The sequence below is a fragment of the Osmerus eperlanus genome, chromosome 7 (assembly GCF_963692335.1).
Source record: "Osmerus eperlanus chromosome 7, fOsmEpe2.1, whole genome shotgun sequence".
Classification (NCBI taxonomy): Eukaryota; Metazoa; Chordata; class Actinopteri; order Osmeriformes; family Osmeridae; genus Osmerus; species Osmerus eperlanus.
Window position 1 is genome coordinate 3316856 of NC_085024.1, and position 20208 is coordinate 3337063.

The window sequence follows — 20208 nt, forward strand, 5'->3', positions numbered from 1 at the left end:
CCCCTAGACAGTCTCTTGTGGCCAAGCCCCTAGACAGTCTCACCTGTGGCCATGCCCCTAGACAGTCTCTTGTGGCCAAGCCCCTAGACAGTCTCTTGTGGCCAAGCCCCTAGACAGTCTCTCTTGTGGCCACGCCCCTAGACAGTCTCTCTTGTGGCCATGCCCCTAGACAGTCTCTCTTGTGGCCACGCCCCTAGACAGTCTCTCTTGTGGCCACACCCCTAGACAGCCTCACCTGGGGAGGTCAGAGTGTGAGCCTGGTCTCTCTCTCTCCTCATCACCTGCAGGTCCACCTCCAGACCCTGCTTCTCCTGCTTCAGTCTGGCGGTCTCCTCCACCAGCCTGGCCTCCACCCTCTACACACACACACACGCACATAAACACACACACACATGCCCCCCCCACACACACACACACACACGCACATGTACACATAAACGCACAATCACACACATATACTCACACACACACACGTACACACAAACACACGCACACGTAAACATACACACTCACACACCCACATCCACACAAATGCATGCATCAACACGTATACACATCCACACAAACACACACAAACACGAACACACACAACCTGTGAGATCCCAGTTATCTATAGGGCCTTGCTGTGAGATCCCAGTTATCTATAGGGCCTTGCTGTGAGGTCCCAGTTATCTATAGGGCCTTGCTGTGAGATCCCAGTTATCTATAGGGCCTTGCTGTGAGGTCCCATTTATCTATAGGGCCTTGCTGTGAGATCCAAGTTATCTATAGGGCCTTGCTGTGAGGTCCCAGTTATCTATAGGGCCTTGCAGTGAGGTCCCAGTTATCTATAGAGCCTTGCTGTGAGGTCCCAGTTATCTATAGGGCCTTGCTGTGAGGTCCCAGTTATCTATAGGGCCTTGCTGTGAGGTCCCAGTTATCTATAGGGCCTTGCTGTGAGGTCCCAGTTATCTATAGGGCCTTGCTGTGAGGTCCCAGTTATCTATAGGGCCTTGCTGTGAGGTCCCAGTTATCTATAGAGCCTTGCTGTGAGGTCCCAGTTATCTATAGGGCCTTGCTGTGAGGTCCCATTTATCTATAGGGCCTTGCTGTGAGGTCCCAGTTATCTATAGGGCCTTGCTGTGAGGTCCCATTTATCTATAGGGCCTTGCTGTGAGGTCCCAGTTATCTATAGAGCCTTGCTGTGAGGTCCCATTTATCTATAGGGCCTTGCTGTGAGGTCCCAGTTATCTATAGAGCCTTGCTGTGAGATCCCAGTTATCTATAGGGCCTTACTGTGAGGTCCCATTTATCTATAGGGCCTTGCTGTGAGATCCCAGTTACATTTACATTTAGTCATTTAGCAGACGCTCTTATCCAGAGCGACTTACAGTAAGTACAGGGACATTCCCCCGAGGCAAGTAGGGTGAAGTGCCTTGCCCAAGGACACAACGTCAGTTGGCATGACCGGGAATTGAACTGGCAACCTTCGGATTACTAGCCCGATTCCCTCACCGCTCAGCCATCTGACTCCAGTTATCTATAGGGCCTTGCTGTGAGGTCCCAGTTATCTATAGAGCCTTGCTGTGAGGTCCCAGTTATCTATAGGGCCTTGCTGTGAGGTCCCATTTATCTATAGGGCCTTGCTGTGAGGTCCCAGTTATCTATAGGGCCTTGCTGTGAGGTCCCAGTTATCTATAGGGCCTTGCTGTGAGGTCCCAGTTATCTATAGGGCCTTGCTGTGAGGTCCCATTTATCTATAGGGCCTTACTGTGAGGTCCCAGTTATCTATAGGGCCTTGTGCTGTTAACTGAGTCCAGACTGTAGGTGAGGCGTGCTCACCTGTGCAGCCTGGATCTGACCAAGAAGCTCTGTGATTCGCTGACTCTGGTCCACAACGCCTACATTTCCCACAGTCCTCTGCATGTTGCTCTTGTTCATCTGCTCCCTGTTCACACGAGACATGTTTTTTTATATTGATCTTTTTCTCACTGGCAGTGTAATATTTACTAGGTGTTTGTGTGTGTGGAAGCAAGCGAGAGCTAGTATGTGTGTAAGTAGGAGAGAGAATGTGTGTGTATGTGTGTGTGTGTGTGTGAAAGAGTGTTTGTGCATGTGAGAGCATGAGAGAGATAATGAGCGTGTGTGTAAAGTCACCTGGTGAGGGCCAGCTCACTGAGCAGCCTCTGGTTCTCCAGGAACATGGCCTCCTCGTCCACTTTCCTCTGGGCCTGCAGGGACTTCATCTGCTGGTACAGTTTCTCATTCTCCTGCAAGCCACACAGACATCAACACACACACACACACAGGCAGAAAGACACAGAGAAAAACAGGGAGAGAGACAGAGAGAGAGACAGGCAGAGAGAAAGAAACAGGCAGAAAGAGAGACAGACCTGGTGGTAACAGAAAGACAGACAGACAGACACACAGACCTGGTGGTAACAGACAGACAGGCAGGCAGAGAGACAGACAGACAGAGAGAGAGACAGACAGACCTGGTGGTAACAGAGAGACAGACAGGCAGAGAGACAGACAGACAGACCTGGTGGGAACACACAGACAGGCAGAAAGAGACAGACAGACCTGGTGGTTACAGACAGGCAGAGAGACAGACATGCAGAGAGACAGACAGGCAGAGAGAGAGACAGACCTGTTGGTAACAGAGAGACAGACAGGCAGACAGACACACAGACCTGGTGGTAACAGACAGACAGGCAGAGAGACAGACAGGCAGAGAGAGAGACAGACCTGTTGGTAACAGAGAGACAGACAAGCAGAGAGACAGACAGGCAGAGACAGACAGACCTGGTGGTAACAGACAGACAGACAGACAGACAGGCAGAGAGACAGACAGACCTGGTGGTAACAGACAGACAGACAGGCAGAGAGACAGACAGACCTGGTGGTAACAGACAGACAGGCAGAGAGACAGACAGACCTGGTGGTAACAGACAGACAGACAGGCAGAGAGACAGACAGACCTGGTGGTAACAGACAGACAGACAGAGAGACAGACAGACCTGGTGGTAACAGACAGACAGACAGACCTGGTGGTAACAGACAGACAGGCAGAGAGACAGACAGACCTGGTGGTAACAGACAGACAGACAGGCAGAGAGACAGACAGACCTGGTGGTAACAGACAGACAGACAGAGAGACAGACAGACCTGGTGGTAACAGACAGACAGACCTGGTGGTAACAGACAGACAGACAAACAGGCAGAGAGACTGACAGGCAGAGACAGACAGACCTGGTGGTAACAGACAGACAGGCAGAGAGACAGACAGACCTGGTGGTAACAGACAGGCAGAGAGACAGACAGACCTGGTGGTAACAGACAGACAGACAGGCAGAGAAACAGACAGACCTGGTGGTAACAGACAGACAGACAGAGAGACAGACAGACCTGGTGGTAACAGACAGACAGACAGACCTGGTGGTAACACACATACAGGCAGAGAGACAGACAGACCTGGTGGTAACAGACAGACAGACAGAGAGACAGACAGACCTGGTGGTAACAGACAGACAGACAGACCTGGTGGTAACAGACAGACAGACAGGCAGAGAGACAGACAAACCTGGTGGTAACAGACAGACAGACAGACAGAGAGACAGACAGACCTGGTGGTAACAGACAGACAGACAGAGAGACAGACAGACCTGGTGGTAACAGACAGACAGACAGACCTGGTGGTAACAGACAGACAGGCAGAGAGACAGACAGACCTGGTGGTAACAGACAGACAGACAGGCAGAGAGACAGACAGACCTGGTGGTAACAGACAGACAGAGAGACAGACAGACCTGGTGGTAACAGACAGACAGACCTGGTGGTAACAGACAGACAGACAGGCAGAGAGACAGACAGACCTGGTGGTAACAGACAGAAAGACCTGGTGGTAACAGACAGACAGACAAACAGGCAGAGAGACTGACAGGCAGAGACAGACAGACCTGGTGGTAACAGACAGACAGGCAGAGAGACAGACAGACCTGGTGGTAACAGACAGACAGACAGGCAGAGAGACAGACAGACCTGGTGGTAACAGACAGGCAGAGAGACAGACAGACCTGGTGGTAACAGACAGACAGACAGGCAGAGAGACAGACAGACCTGGTGGTAACAGACAGACCGACAGAGAGACAGACAGACCTGGTGGTAACAGACAGACAGACAGACAGACCTGGTGGTAACAGACATACAGGCAGAGAGACAGACAGACCTGGTGGTAACAGACAGACAGACAGAGAGACAGACAGACCTGGTGGTAACAGACAGACAGACAGACAGACCTGGTGGTAAAAGACAGACAGACAGGCAGAGAGACAGACAGACCTGGTGGTAACAGACAGACAGACAGAGAGACAGACAGACCTGGTGGTAACAGACAGACAGACAGACCTGGTGGTAACAGACAGACAGGCAGAGAGACAGACAGACCTGGTGGTAACAGACAGACAGACAGGCAGAGAGACAGACAGACCTGGTGGTAACAGACAGACAGAGAGACAGACAGACCTGGTGGTAACAGACAGACAGACCTGGTGGTAACAGACAGACAGACAGGCAGAGAGACAGACAGACCTGGTGGTAACAGACAGACAGACAGAGAGACAGACAGACAGACCTGGTGGTAACAGACAGACAGACAGACCTGGTGGTAACAGACAGACAGGCAGAGAGACAGACAGACCTGGTGGTAACAGACAGACAGGCAGAGAGACAGACAGACCTGGTGGTAACAGACAGACAGACAGAGAGACAGACAGACCTGGTGGTAACAGACAGACAGACCTGGTGGTAACAGACAGACAGACAGGCAGAGAGACAGACAGACCTGGTGGTAACAGACAGACAGACAGAGAGACAGACAGACCTGGTGGTAACAGACAGACAGACAGACCTGGTGGTAACAGACAGACAGGCAGAGAGACAGACAGACCTGGTGGTAACAGACAGACAGGCAGAGAGACAGACAGACCTGGTTGTAACAGACAGACAGACCTGGTGGTAACAGACAGACAGGCAGAGAGACAGACAGATCTGGTGGTAACAGACAGACAGGCAGAGAGACAGACAGACTTGGTGGTAACAGACAGGCAGACAGACCTGGTGGTAACCGACAGACAGACCTGGTGGTAACAGACAGACAGGCAGAGAGACAGACAGACCTGGTGGTAACCGACAGACAGACCTGGTGGTAACCGACAGACAGACCTGGTGGTAACAGACAGACAGGCAGAGAGACAGACAGACCTGGTGGTATCCCTGGATGAGAATCTCCTGGTTGTTCATCTCCTTCTCCATCAGCTGGATCTTGTCAGAGAGAGGATCTGAGGGATCCACACACCACCTCCCCCTCCTGCTGGTCTCCTCCACGCTGCGCAGCTGGGGAACACACACACACACGCACCTTAATACACACTCATTAGTACATGAATAAACACACACACACACAAACACACACACAGACATACGGTATACACAAACACGTGGAGGAGAGAGTGTGAGGGCTGAGAGAAGAGAACAGGATTCTATGATGTCTGCTGTTTGGCTGAGGACAAACAGCAGCATGTATCCTTACATTTACATTTAGGCATTTAGCAGACGTTCTTATCCAGAGCGACTTACAGTAAGTACAGGGACATTCCCCCGAGGCAAGTAGGGTGAAGTGCCTTGCCCAAGGACACAACGTCATTTGGTTGGCATAGCCGGGAATCGAACAATAGCAACCTTCTGATTACTAGCCCGATTCCCTAACCACTCAACCATCTGACTCCATCCTGAGGGCTTGTTGCTGCGTGACCCTCAGGACAAACAGCAGCATGTATCCTGAGGGATTGTTGCTGTGTGACCTTCAGCAGAACACAGGGAGACCTCCAGAAGAGCGCCTGACATGCTGAATACACACCCAGAACAACAACACGTGGTCACAAAACAGCTAAAAGCCCATGTGAAAGGCACTCATGAAAAGATATTATGGGAAGTAGCACCCCGCCCGCCCGCCTCCCTGTCCCGCTCTCCACCTTTGACAAGCGCGCGAAAAGCAGCTACATAAATGAGCTGATTTAGTGCCATGGCAACATGAACAGTGACATAACCGTGTTTGTGTTCCTGGAATAATGAGCCTTACTTACATGTTTGTTTTTTTTCCTTTTCATTTACTTAATATATTTACGTAATATTTCATTAGCTGTGCAACACACCTGTTTACCTATTCACAACCTTGATGATCTATATATTTTAGTGCTGTCAAACGATTAAAATATTTAATCGCGATTAATCGCACATTTTTATCTATTCTAAATGTCCCTTGATTTCTTTTTGTCCCATAATTTTTTCTCATTTTAATGCTCTTATCAACATGGAAAAATGGATCGGATTGCTTAGTCTTAGTGCAAATGTTTTCTTTTTATTGGAAACAACATTGCAATCGCCTGGCTTTGACGAGGGGGCGGAGAATTCGCATCAGCTGTGTGCTTGGCCATCAAGCGGTATTTCAGACTGAACGTGCTGCGATGATAGCTCACTAGCTCATGATAGCCTACTACTCTTTAGCCGGCTCGCAAGCCCAAACAAGTGTGTGCGGCGTGCCTGTTGTTTTGTTTCCGGTATAGCTAGATCCGGTGTGGTGTTGTAGTTTTTCTAACGTCGAAAAAACGACAAAGTTTGCTAGGCCAAAAAGAACGTTGACGCCGTTAAAATGGGTTTGCATTAACGCCGTTAATAACACGTTTAACTGACAGCACTAATATATTTGTACGTTTTTGTTGCAAGTCATGGTTTTTGAACTTTTGAAAGACCAGCAGGTGCTATGGTGGCAAATAATAATAATGAATGGGAAAAAAATATGTGTATATATGTATATCTAATATACTTTAATAAATTAAGTGTGTGTGTACCTTGCTCTGAAGGAGGAAGTTCTCCTGTCTCAGAGAGCTGAGCTCTTGCTGGGTCAGCTGGTCTCTGGCAGTCCCCTCCTCTCTGTCCTGGTCAGGCTGCAGTCTCACCCTGTCCACCAGGGGCCGCTCTTCAGCCCTGCTCTCCTCCCTCCACCCAGGCTGCCACACGGCACAGGAGAAGAAGACAGCGTGACGCGTGTGGAATTTCCCTTCCCCAAAACATCCCAGCAGCATCACCTGTGAGGTCAGCTCATTCTCACCTCTCTCCTTCCGCCCTCGGGGCGTTCCCTGGTTTCCCGGGAGACGTCGGCGGTGTTTTGGCGCCCACCGGTGTCGATCTGGTGCTGGAGGAAGGCGGCGAAGGACTGGACGGACGCCACGAGCTCGCCGCTCACTCTGAGAGCCTGCGGAGCTGCAGAACACACGCTGGAGGGACGTGTCTGCTAGCTGCAAGTACGTCTACGTGTGCCTATCTGTACGGCGCTTTGGATCAATGCGTCTGTCGAACTATTCAAATGTCGAATTGAAGTGGTGTGGAAATATGAGGTAACATGAAGCGACACGTAAAGGATCGACCTAATCCGAAGCATGGAGGGTGACTTTCAGAGTCACTTGTCTAGACGAGGTGTGTGTCTGGTACCTTGTGTCTGCACAGAGAGAGCAGGACTGGAACTGATGGCTCTCGTCTGGTCCAGGGTTGATGGAGGTTTGGCCCCAGCCCCGGGCCTCACCCCAGCGTTAGCCCCGGTCTTAGCTCCAGCCCTCACCCCGGCCCCAGCCTTAGCCCTCACCCCGGCCCCAGCCCCAGGTCTGCCTGGCCCGGGGCTCCGGGGGGCCACAGTGGGAGGCTTCCTCCCCCCTCCTCTCCCTCTCCTCTGGGGGGCGCTGGGCGGACCAGAGGCGGCAGACCAGCTAGGTACCTGAGGAGACACACAGCCTCGTTGGTGGGACTGATAACTAGCGGGAGGGAAACACAACGTTGCGCTGAGGTATCTGTGCTAGTGCCAATCCCCCGAGAAAATAAAAACAGCAAAAATAACTGGCCAGTGAAAGGTGTATTTCCTCTTCCCTTCCAACAGCCTTCTAGTTACTCACAACAATCATGTCATGTAGTCGTATGGTGAATGTTGGATTCACCAACCGGCCCTTTAAGTTAGTCATTGTTGTTGTTAGGTGAATGTTGGATTCACCAACTGGCCCTTTAAGAGCTGCGTGTTGGCTAACCTGGCGCTGCTGGTGTGTACCGGGCAGGGAGAGCAGGTCCGGGGGCCAGAGCCCCCCCTCCTGCATCAGCCTGGACACCTCCTCTCTGATGCTGGGGGTCCGGGGGGCCGGGGAGGGGGCGTCAGGGGAGGGGGCGGAGGAGGCCCAGCGTCGGGGGCTGGTCTGCGGGGAGCACCTCTCCCCAGACCTGCCTGGGCTGGAAGGGTGGAGCTCAGCCCCGCTGTGGAGAGGACACACAGGAGGCCACATGCAGGTTCATATGACACTGAGGTAGGGTTTGTGTGCGTGTGTGTGTCTCCAGAGCTTGTTTGTGTGTCTGTGATGAGACAGGCAAGCCAATCTCTCATCTGGGAGCTCCCTTCTCTCTGTGTATTCAGTGTGTGTGTGTGTGCGTTTGGTCTGTGTGTGTTGTGTGTGTGTGTGTGCGTGTACCTGACAGGCTGCAGTGTGAATCCTCTGCTGTCGTCAGTGTCAGGCATGATGCGTCTCAACAGCTCCTCTGCTGTCGGCAGATCTGACACACACACACACACACACTATTAATAACACAGACCTGAAACACACCACTTTTAACTAACACAGATCTGACACATACACATACACACCTCTCTCACACACACACCTCTCTCTCTCTCTCACTGCTTTTAATAACACATCAGACACACAAACACACACAGCTGTGTGGAAAATTCAGCTAATTCAACCTCACAAGCATGTAAAGCTATGAGGGGGCCTGCAGACCCTCCCACCTGATCCGGAGGTAGAGGCAGCCCTGAGAGACCCACTGGGGGCCCCTGGTCCAGGGGGGGAGGTGGTGGTGGGGGCAGGGGGGGACCCAGGGCTGCTGGTCCTGTCCCTGCCCCCCGGGGGAGCAGGCAGCTGGGGAGCAGGGAGCTGGGGCGAGGGGGCCCCGGAGCCCTCCGCAGGCAGGCTGATCTGCCGGTAGGCCTCATGGAGGGCCTCCATGTCACTGCCTCCACTCTGGCCGTAGGACCGGGCTGGGGGAGGAGCACAGACCACATTCAGAACCGCCGTCAGGAGACATTGTTACGGTCTCTGGTTGAGACTTGAAACTCAGATCGTTTCTAGGCGATAACTACCGTGGTAACCATTCATGCTCGACACTAACAGTAATTAAGTTATCTTGCAGTAATTAGTACATGCACTGTTCTGTTGGTCGATTTTGGTTATAACCATCTGCTGAATAAATTGAAATAAAATTTGCAAATATGTCATATATAAACAACCTACCACCACACTGGTACACAAACACATCCACACACACACACTGGTCCATAGCGACTGACTGTGCCGTTGTGATTTCATGTGCTGCCTAACATCATTTTTCCCTCTGTGTGCGATACTAAAATCGGCGTGACACACTTTGCAGAAGGCGTGGCAATTGTCGATGCGGCTTGCTGATAAGACAGTAAATTCCTCCGTCCATGTACTGTTAAATTTGCAGCTATATTTCGTTTTTTTTTGCCGTAGCACCACCTGAGACTTTTGCCATTTCTACAAGTGATTCTGTATTAAAATTCAACCGTGTATTATTCAAATTCTCCCGCCTACCTGCGCAGATATCAACAGCGCAACTGGGTTGTAGGTTGCGGCAGAGAATGTCTAATATAGACGGGCTCTGGTTGCGGTCACAAATGGGTTGAAAATTGTACGATATGTATTATGTGAGTAGGATGCGTTTCATACAAGATCTGGCAACTGGACAACATTGAAATAATATATTGATGTGAATATTTATATGACGAAGTTTGGCCATACAAATGACGGGAGTTTCACGGGAGAAATAACAAAACAGGAGGGGGGCGGGAGATGGGTGTGAAATACGGGAGACTCCCGGAGAAAACGGGAGTGTTGACAGGTATGGTCCACACACACATAGATTCACAGACACACACACACACACAGGTCCACACACACTGCTCCACACACACAGGCACACACAGGTCCACACACACATACACACACACTTGCTCCCCCACACATACACACAGGTCCATAAACACTGGCTCCCCCACACACACACACACACACAGGTCCATACACACACACACACACAGGTCCATACACACTGGCTCCCCACACACACACACACACACACACACACACACACACAGGTCCATACACACTGGCTCCCCCACACACACACACACACACCCACACAGGTCCACACACACACACACACACACACACAGGTCCATACACACTGGCTCCCCCACACACACACACACACACACACAGGTCCACACACACACACACACACACACAGGTCCACACACACACACACAGGTCCATACACACACACACACACACACACTGGTCCACACACTGGCTCCCCCACACACACACACAGACACACACACACACACAGGTCCATACACACACACACACCCACACACACACACACAGGTCCACACACTGGCTCCCCCACACACACACACACACACACACACACACAGGTCCATACACACACACACACACACACACACAGGTCCACACACTGGCTCCCCCACACACACACACACACACACACACTCACACACACACACACACAGGTCCACACACTGGCTCCCCCCCCCCCACACACACACACACACACACACACACACACACACAGGTCCATACACACACACACACACACACAGGTCCACACACTGGCTCCCCCACACACACACACACACACACACACACACACACAGGTCCATACACACACACACACACACACACACAGGTCCACACACTGGCTCCCCCACACACACACACACACACACATACACACACACACACACACACACACAGGTCCATACACACTGGCTCCCCCCCCCCCACACACACAGGTCCCCCCCTCCCCCTCTGTCCTCCATGTCTGGTGAGGAGGTGGTGTGGGAGCTACCTGGTAGAGCTGTCTCTGTCTCCAGAGAGTCTGCTGTGTCCCTGGCCTCTCTCCTCCTCTCCTGCTCCTCCTCTTCAGACCCTCCTCTCTCGCCTGTGGGCAGGACTTCACAGGTGGAATCCAGCGAATCGTGGAGGGAGACTGAGAGAGAGCTGTAGTCAGAGCAGCAACCACAGCCAATGCCAGTCCAAACCATGACCACATCAGGGGCTGTGTCATTGCATGTAATATTCTACCGAGCTAGTCTGGAGAGTTAGCCATAACTGTGTTCACTTAACCCTGTGCTGCCTTCGGGTCACATGACCCAAAGGTTCACAACGAACCATCGTTGTGTTTACCCAATTTTACCCAATACAAAAACAAATAAATAGCATTTTCTTTTAACCTTCGCAATGTGGGGGGTCTGAGACAGCCCAACGGTTAAAAGAAAATTCCCAACTTTGTTTTGTATGCGGTAAAGTTGTCGCAATACAACGGTGTGTCACAATGACTGATGGGTCTGAATGACCCGAAGATAACACAAGGGTTAAATCTTTATATATATATGTGTATGCATATATGCATATTTGCAGTGTACACACACACTGGTGGAATTGTGGGCTGGTTCTCCAGATAGCAAGAACCCAAGTCAATTTGGTGGAAAAGGGGTACGAAAGCAGAGAACCAGGACTGAGATGATTTAGTTTCTACCTCTGGCGAGCATGGCTGGTCTCAGCGGCTTCTGGAAGAAAAACGGAGAAAGAAACAGATTGAGATTGCCAAGCTCCCAGGGGCCTTACCCCTCTCTCAGCCAATCACAATCAATGAGGAAGTGCTGCCCCACGCTGTGAGGCTGATTGAAGCCTCGTGTCTTTCTCCACGGAAGCTTGGAGAAGCAGAGGGTTTAGCTTCAGCTGGGAGTGAGGTGGGAGTCAGGTGGCTGAGCGGTTAGGGAATTGGGCTAGTAATCAGAAGGTTGTTTGTTCGATTCCCGGCCGTGCCAAATGAAGTTGTGTCCTTGGGCAAGGCACTTCACCCTACTTGCCTCGGGGGGGAATGTCCCTGTACTTACTGTAAGTCGCTCTGGATAAGAGCGTCTGCTAAATGACTAAATGTAAATGTAAATATAAATGAGTGTCAACATGCACCAGATTCACATCAATCACTATCACACAATCAGAGGTTTGTAAAATGAGTGCCTTCTAACTTTCTCTAAAATATTGTGAGGCAGTGCTTTGACAGAGGACAAGAATCAAATCAAATCATGTTTGTAAAGCCTCTTTTAACAAGCAATGTCATAGAGTTCTTCACAGATCAGCACCTATAGCCAACCCTATAGTAAACCCTCACAGAAGACAAGGAGAACATGTACACAGAACATCCAGGACTGGCTGTATGTAAACGGAACATCCATGACTCTGTCTGCATGTCCACAGAACATCCATGACTGTCTGCATGGACACAGAACATCCCTGACTCTGGCTGCATGGACACAGAACATCCATCACCCTGTCTGCATGTCCACAGAACATCCCTGACTCTGGCTGCATGGACACAGAACATCCATCACCCTGTCTGCATGTCCACAGAACATCCATGACTCTGTCTGCATGGACACAGGACATCCATGACTGTCTGCATGGACACAGAACATCCATGACTCTGTCTGCATGGACACAGAACATCCATGACTCTGTCTGCATGGACACTGAACATCCATGACTCTGTCTGCATGTCCACAGAACATCCATGACTCTGTCTGCATGTCCACAGAACATCCATGACTCTGTCTGCATGTCCACAGAACATCCATGACTCTGTCTGCATGGACACAGAACATCCATGACTCTGTCTGCATGTCCACAGAACATCCATGACTCTGTCTGCATGGACACAGAACATCCATGACTCTGTTTGCATGTGCACATCACCTGCTCCTCATCCTCGCGGGCGCTGCCTTCATCTTCGAAGTCCTCGCTGTAGTGAGGGGAGGCTGCTGACAGACACAGCGTCCAATCAGAGAGACTCTGGTGAGCTCCACGCATGAATATGTATGTACTGTATATTGTGTTTATGTGTGAGTGTGTGTGTGTGAGAGAGAGAGAGAGAGAGAGAGAGAGAGAGAGGGAGTGTATGTGAGAGAAAGAGAGAGAGAGAGAAAGGGAGAGAGAGAAAGGGAGAGAGAGAGAGAGAGAGAGAGAGAGAGTGTAAGTGAGAGAGTATAAGTAAGAAAGAGAGTGACTGAGTGAGTGACTGAGTGAGAGAGTGAGAAAAAGAGAAAGAGAGAGGGAGTGTAATTGAGAGAAAGAGAGAGAGACATAACTAATGCAGTGAGCTCATTTCCTGTCTTACCTGGCGACTCCACCTCCTCATCCTGTTCTCTATCCTCCAGCCCAACCACTCGCTCAGCATTCCTGCAGAAATAAAACCACAGTATATGTTCTTACAGACTGACCACAGTAGAGACTCTTACAGACTGTGGACAGTAGAGACTCTTACAGACTGACCACAGTAGAGACTCTTACAGACTGTGGACAGTAGAGACTCTTACAGACTGACCACAGTAGAGACTCTTACAGACTGACCACAGTAGAGACTCTTACAGACTGTGGACAGTAGAGACTCTTACAGACTGACCACAGTAGACTCTTACAGACTGACCACAGTAGATGCTCTTACAGACTGTGGACAGTAGAGACTCTTACAGACTGACCACAGTAGAGACTCTTACAGACTGACCACAGTAGATGCTCTTACAGACTGTGGACAGTAGAGTACCTGAGTGTGGTGGTGGAGCTGCTAGTGCTACCTGAGTGTGGTGGTGGAGCTGCTAGTGCTACCTGAGTGTGGTGGTGGAGCTGGTAGTGCTACCTGAGTGTGGTGGTGGAGCTGGTAGTGCTACCTGAGTGTGGTGGTGGAGCTGGTAGTGCTACCTGAGTGTGGTGGTGGAGCTGCTAGTGCTACCTGAGTGTGGTGGTGGAGCTGGTAGTGCTACCTGAGTGTGGTGGTGGAGCTGGTAGTGCTACCTGAGTGTGGTGGTGGAGCTGCTAGTGCTACCTGAGTGTGGTGGTGGAGCTGGTAGTGCTACCTGAGTGTGGTGGTGGAGCTGCTAGTGCTACCTGAGTGTGGTGGTGGAGCTGGTAGTGCTACCTGAGTGTGGTGGCGGTGGTGGAGCTGGTGGACTCCAGCTCCCTGTTGAGTCTGCTGTAGTCCACAGCTGAGGGCCCTCCCTCCAGGCGGGCGAAGAAGCGAGCCTTCTCCTCCTCCTCCTCCAGGGTGTCCAGGCCCCCGCCCGCCAGGCCCCCGCCCGCCAGGCCCCTGCTCCGCCCTGACGCCAGCAACGGATCTGTACACACACAGCACACACATAAATGTGTGGGGAAGAGGGGGAGGGGAGAGAGATGGAGTGTGAGAGAGAGGGAGGGGGGGAAGAAAGAGAGGGAGGGGGAGAGGGGGGAGGAGGGGAGAGAGAGGGAGTGTGAGAGAGGGAGGGGGGAAGAAAGAGAGGGAGGGGGAGAGGGGGGAGGAGGGGAGAGAGAGGGAGTGTGAGAGAGAGGGAGTGGGGGAAGAAAGAGAGGGAGGGGGAGGAGGGGAGAGACGCTACTTCCGATAATGTCTTTTCATTAGTGCATTTCACATGGTCTTTTAGCTGTTTTGTGACCATGTTATTGTTCTGGGTGTGTATTACAGTTTTTGCTAAAACACTAAACCCAATTCTCTGAATCAAATGTTCAGAGACCTAAACCCATTTGTCGAATCAGACACTCTTATAGCAAAACAGTAAACACATTCTCATTCACTAAAAACATTTTGCACTGTGATACACTTGGGCTGCAAAATGGTAAACACAGGTGGCAAACAGGAAACACTTATACAACTACAACACAGTTGCCATCTGTAAAAACACAATGAACACAATTGTTCACACTTGTTTCTAATGGTGGTTTGGGACAATGTCAGCTTTCACCGTGGTGCCCGTATACGAGAATAGTTGCCTTCCACCATACAGCCCTATTCTCAACCCAATTGAAGAGTTTTTCTCTGCATGGCAGTGGAAAGTCTCAAATCAAATATACTGTATTTGTATAGCCCTTTTTACAAGCAATGTCACAGAGGGCTTCCCATACGCCCATAGAACTGCCCCTCAACCAACCTAAACCCTCAAGGAAAAACTAAGTTGTGATGGTTACTGTAATATTTTCTTTATTGCTAAATGCATTTACAGTGTATACATAAACAGATTTGTCTTTACATGTAACTACATGCCCTGGATGCTGTGTTATCCATTGTTTTGTGCTGTGTCTAATGATTACTCCATAGTGTTTTTATATTGATTGGTCGTGTTTATGATCTGAAAGTATTGTTTGATGTTGAGCACAGGTTAAATGATTTAGGGGCGAATGTTTGATTTTGCCAGAAGAGTCAGAGGTTTTGGGAATTGAGTTTGAAGATTTGTTTACAGTTTTGAGAAAATGGGTGACTGTTTCAAGAAATGGGTTTTAGCAATTGTAAAAAACTGTAATTACACACAAGTACACACACATGCAGTACACCTACACACACATGAATACATTACACACACATACAGTACACACAGAAGAGACACACATGTGCAGTACACACACACAGAGAGCACACATAGTACACACACCCCTGCTCCTCTCGACAGTTCTCCATCAGTCTAGCCTCCGTCCTGAGGTGGTTGTGTCTAACATCTCGCCAGCTGCCCTACCTACCCTCCTGCTCCTGGCTGTATCTGCTGAAGGAGACCACTGGCCCCAGCTCCTCCTCCCCCGGCCGCCCCTCCTCCTCCTCCTGGATGGGCTGCGACCTCCTCAGGGACTTCCGGAAGGTTCTCCCAGACACCAGCAGTCCTGAGGACAAACCCGCCTCTGGTGAGGACAGACTTTCTGCTGCTGTCCTTGCTGTGTGTGTGTGGGGAGGGGTGTGTGTGTGTGTGTGTGTGTGTGTGTGTAGGGGTGTGTGTGTGGGTGTATGTGGCTGCTGCGAGTTTGTGGGAGTGTTTGTATGTGTGTGTATGTGTGTGTGTGTGTGTGTGTGTGTGTGTGTGTGTGTGTGTGTGCAGTGGCTGGGAATGAGACAGCTTCACAAAGGAGCTCACAGTGTTCTCAGAGCCAGTCAGCTCATTAGTACTGCTGTGACTCAGCACCCAGGCAGTGTTTGCGTTTGGTCAGGGTTTTCAACTGCTCAATAGACTCCCTTCTAACCCAATGTAATCCACAGAAAACACACACACGCAGAGAAGATCCGATGTAAGCAGAGCTTCACAAACCCTGGCTGCTGGACAGAAATGGAGGCTGTGACCAGCATCACATCCTTGAAAAATAAGTGGCTCGGTAAAAGGAAGTCAATAAAATTACTTTTCAATTTTTCCTCCCCTTAAAATGAGCATTAGTTCCAGAGGGTTAAACATGTAAACTAAGAGCTTCCCTAGATGAAAGCATTGAAAGGAAGGGGAGGGGGGGGAGGATAAAATAGGGAAAATGTACATAAAAAGCTCTTACAGCAGAGAGATCATTCATCAAGTTTCAACTGCCACAGAGCAGCTGGTTACCATGGCAACTACCCAGCAAGTCACTGCATTTGGTGTCACACTCGTCGATGATGAAAGCTCTCGTGTGTCTATCTACCTAGTCTAGATGGGTGCGAAGGATCAACTAACAGGAGGAGTTGGGTGTTTGGTCCAGTCATTTTACCGTCTCCACTGCTCTGGGAATCACTATCACTGCTGGCCCTTGCTGACCCCTCAGGGAGGCTCTCGTCAGGACTCCTGACTCCTGGTGCATTGTGGGAGCTTTCATTTGTGGGGCTCCTCTGTATTTCACTGTGGGAGTCCACCTCTGGCCAAGGAACCTCCTGATTGGCTGTGTGAATCTTGTCCAGCTGGCTCAGCCTATCCAGAGGCTTGCTGCGAGGTTTAGGCGTGGGCTTAAAGCGGGGCTCCGCCCTCACAGCTGAGGGGAACGCATGCAGAAACACGAGGAAAAACAAGGTGAAGAAAAGACGAGAAAATACATTTAAAAATAAGAAGGAAAATAAGACAAAGAGGTGAGGCAGGGCTGGGTGAGGCAGGATTGGGTGAGGCAAGGCCTGGGGAGGCAGGATCAGGTGAGGCAGGATCAGGTGAGGCACGGCTTGGGTGAAGCTAGGTTTGGTGAGGCAGGATCAGGTGAGGTTAGGAGGTAACGAGGAGGGGTGGAGCTGGGCTCGTACTTATAGCGGTTCATGTTGTTTAATTGTAACTTGTTTAAACTACATGTTCTTATGGTTCTTCCCTTTGGCACTTATTTTGGTTGTTCACAATGTGTGCTTCATGTTTTGGCTACTCGCAATGTTTTTGTGGCTATCTTGTTGTTTATGATCAGTGACCTATGCACTTTGTAAAGCTCTCTCTTGGAAGTCGCTTTAGATAAAAGCGTCTGCTAAATGAATACATGTAAATGTACCCTGAGGAGGGAGGAGGGATGGAGCTGGGCTCGTACCCTCAGAAGGGAGGAGGGGTGGAGCTGAGCTCGTACCCTCAGGAGGGAGGAGGGGTGGAGCTGAGCTCGTACCCTCAGAAGGGAGGAGGGGTGGAGCTGAGCTCGTACCCTCAGGAGGGAGGAGGGATGGAGCTGAGCTCGTACCCTCAGGAGGGAGGAGGGGTGGAGCTGAGCTCGTACCCTGAGGAGGGAGGAGGGATGGAGCTGAGCTCGTACCCTCAGGAGGGAGGAGGGATGGAGCTGAGCTCGTACCCTCAGGAGGGAGGAGGGATGGAGCTGGGCTCGTACCCTCAGGAGGGAGGAGGGGTGGAGCTGAGCTCGTACCCTCAGGAGGGAGGAGGGATGGAGCTGGGCTCGTACCCTCAGGAGGGCCCTTTCCAGGCAGGATGGCATCCTGCTGAGTGTCCTCAGCCTGGGCCTTTCTCACTTTGGTGAATCTGCGCTTCACAGAACTCTCTTCTGGGACCAGGAGGAGGACACAGAGAAGGGACAGATGATGACAAGAAAGAGAGAGAGAGAGAGAGAGAGAGAGAGAGAGAGACAGAGAGAGAGAGAGAGAGAGAGAGAGAGAGAGAGAGAGAGAGAGAGAGAGAGAGAGAGAGAGAGAGAGAGAGAGAGAGAGAGAGAGAGAGAGAGAAAAAAGAAGACGAGAAGACACAGAGAGAAAAAGAGAGATAAGGTAAAAAGGAGAGAAATAGAGAGCGAGAGAGAAAGAGAAAATACCGTGGGCAGCAATAGCAGGCAGCCTTCATATTAGCATGACATGAAATGCAGGACCAGATTCATTCTGTTACGTGTTGAAAGCAGTAGAGTGACCTTCACATTTTCTCTTTCCTCTATTAATACACAGGCCTTTGTGATTCCGTCTTTGATTACTCTAAACTGTTATGGTACTATGTTGTGAGCAGAAATACTCTTATGGATGTCCCTATGTGAACACTACGCCCACTACCGACGCACAATCAGATGGTTATATAGCCCCACCTGCTGGTTGAAATTCTAGAAAAAATATGGCTTTCATTCATAAACAATTATTTTAATATCTCACTCAGAGAATTTGGTGCTTTCGTTGAATTGCAACGTTGGCACAGCTGTTTGAATCTTTGAGGGCTTTTCTTTATTAATGAAATACTGGCTAACTAGTAGAAACACAATATGAAGTGGATACTTTATTATCAGTAACGATGCAATAAATTGTTTCAACATGTTCCTTGAATTAACGCGTTTACTGATAATAAATGTGAATGTGCAGTAATATCTTTAACCGAACTATAATGGTTTATATAAATGAAACGTAAATACATCGTCATGATACAACAGCTGTCAACCAATCGTTTGATACGTTTTTGCGAATTGCTATGTAGCAGTGCCCAGTACAATCCAGCAAAAAAAAACGTATCTTAAATGCAACATCAACTAGCCATGGGTGTAAACTCTTGCCAGACAGTTTAATAGCAGGATCTCCAACACAAAATGCAGCGAAGGGACAACTTTTAAGTTAACAAAATGTAATGTCTTATGCCAGGCAGTCAGTGCTGTACCTCTTCCAGGTCCTCCCTCGCTGTCATCCTCATCTTGCCACCAAGGCACCGAGACAGCAGACTTCTTCTGGGGTTTCGGAGCGGGTCTGGCTTTGCCTAAACTGTCCAGAACACTGGAGCGATGGGTACTGCCAGTTCCACCCAAGTCCACAGACTCATCCGAAACAGACTGGAAGCAGCAGGTTGTGATTTAGAGCACATGCACCACAGCAACATAGCTACATTGGATGCTAGCTGTCTACATAAGCAACAACGGGAATGGGCTGGTTAGATATGATGAACTTCCACAATAGTAATAGACTGTTATTATGAACAGACTGCTAGCTAGCTAATGAAACGCGCCTGTGTAAACTCACCTCTTTCAAGAACTGCTCGAACTGTTCATCAAGCTCTTCCTTAGTTAGTCGTGACATGATTCGAACTCGACTCCAAAAAGCAGAGGCTGTGAAATGCAACCCACTTAACTGCAATTAAAACTAAACTTCGATGGCTTCTGAATTGTTGTTAAACAAGTCCTATATGACTAGGTCTACAGCAATAACGTCAGTTTTCGTCAGATCTAACCAATCGTATCGGGCTAGAGCTAGTTTAATGCATTCCCTGTTTCACCGTTTTGACAGTTGCTACGACTTGGCCATAACTAAGCGGATTATCAACAAGTGTGTGTTGGCAAGGCAGCATCTCTAGCCTCTTTGAAGATGTTTAGATGCTAGCTTGGTGCTAGCTATATAGCTAGGCTACATAGCTAGCGTAAACGTTACTTGCCCCATGGAATTACATATTTCACTAAGATACTGAAGTAAAGGAATATTCCACCACAATATCTTTACAGGGGGACGTTAGGCCGTTCACTTGACAAGGCTAACATGAGAGTTGAACTAAGCAAGCTGGGTTGGATGCTAAGCTAGCTCAGAGCCTGCTACTAGTGTTTGTTTGCACTGAAGTTCCCGCGACAGCAGCCCGGGTGGGAGGTCTGCCCGAGTGGTTGTCCAAGTTCACCAATCACGTTAGCAGTGTTGCCCAAAAAATCTCACCAGAAGTCGTTATTGGCTCTCTGAAATGTCGTTCAAAGTCTCTAGATTAGCTGATGACGTTTTTATTTATTTATTACGTGATGACGTAAATCCAAACCAAATCGGGGCCCTAACACTACGTCAGCGTTT

At 49.9% G+C, this 20208-nt stretch overlaps 1 protein-coding gene across 6 annotated transcripts in view; it reads right to left on the reverse strand.

Annotated features, from left to right (window-relative positions):
• The window catches only part of cep162 (centrosomal protein 162), a 33678-nt gene extending 13678 nt beyond the window's left edge, over positions 1-20000 (reverse strand). The window contains exons 1-20 of one of the 6 annotated variants that reach the window (XM_062466514.1): positions 19402-20000; positions 19046-19214; positions 17865-17960; positions 16719-16976; positions 15738-15875; positions 14152-14347; positions 13354-13415; positions 12933-12997; positions 11713-11743; positions 11023-11163; positions 8861-9109; positions 8544-8625; positions 8112-8331; positions 7528-7807; positions 7148-7299; positions 6888-7046; positions 5242-5373; positions 2137-2249; positions 1822-1927; positions 236-356 (exon numbers count right to left, since the gene is read on the reverse strand). In XM_062466514.1, the coding sequence (XP_062322498.1) occupies positions 236-356; positions 1822-1927; positions 2137-2249; positions 5242-5373; positions 6888-7046; positions 7148-7299; positions 7528-7807; positions 8112-8331; positions 8544-8625; positions 8861-9109; positions 11023-11163; positions 11713-11743; positions 12933-12997; positions 13354-13415; positions 14152-14347; positions 15738-15875; positions 16719-16976; positions 17865-17960; positions 19046-19214; positions 19402-19458 (2827 nt within the window). In that variant the 5' untranslated portion in view covers positions 19459-20000. Of the gene's footprint in view, positions 1-235; positions 357-1821; positions 1928-2136; positions 2250-5241; positions 5374-6887; positions 7047-7147; positions 7300-7527; positions 7808-8111; positions 8332-8543; positions 8626-8860; positions 9110-11022; positions 11164-11712; positions 11744-12932; positions 12998-13353; positions 13416-14151; positions 14348-15737; positions 15876-16718; positions 16977-17828; positions 17964-19045; positions 19215-19401 lie in introns of all 6 variants that reach the window. The other 5 variants (XM_062466512.1, XM_062466513.1, XM_062466511.1 and 2 more) reach the window with 5 other exon arrangements.
• Between the last annotated feature and the right edge of the window lie 208 nt (positions 20001-20208).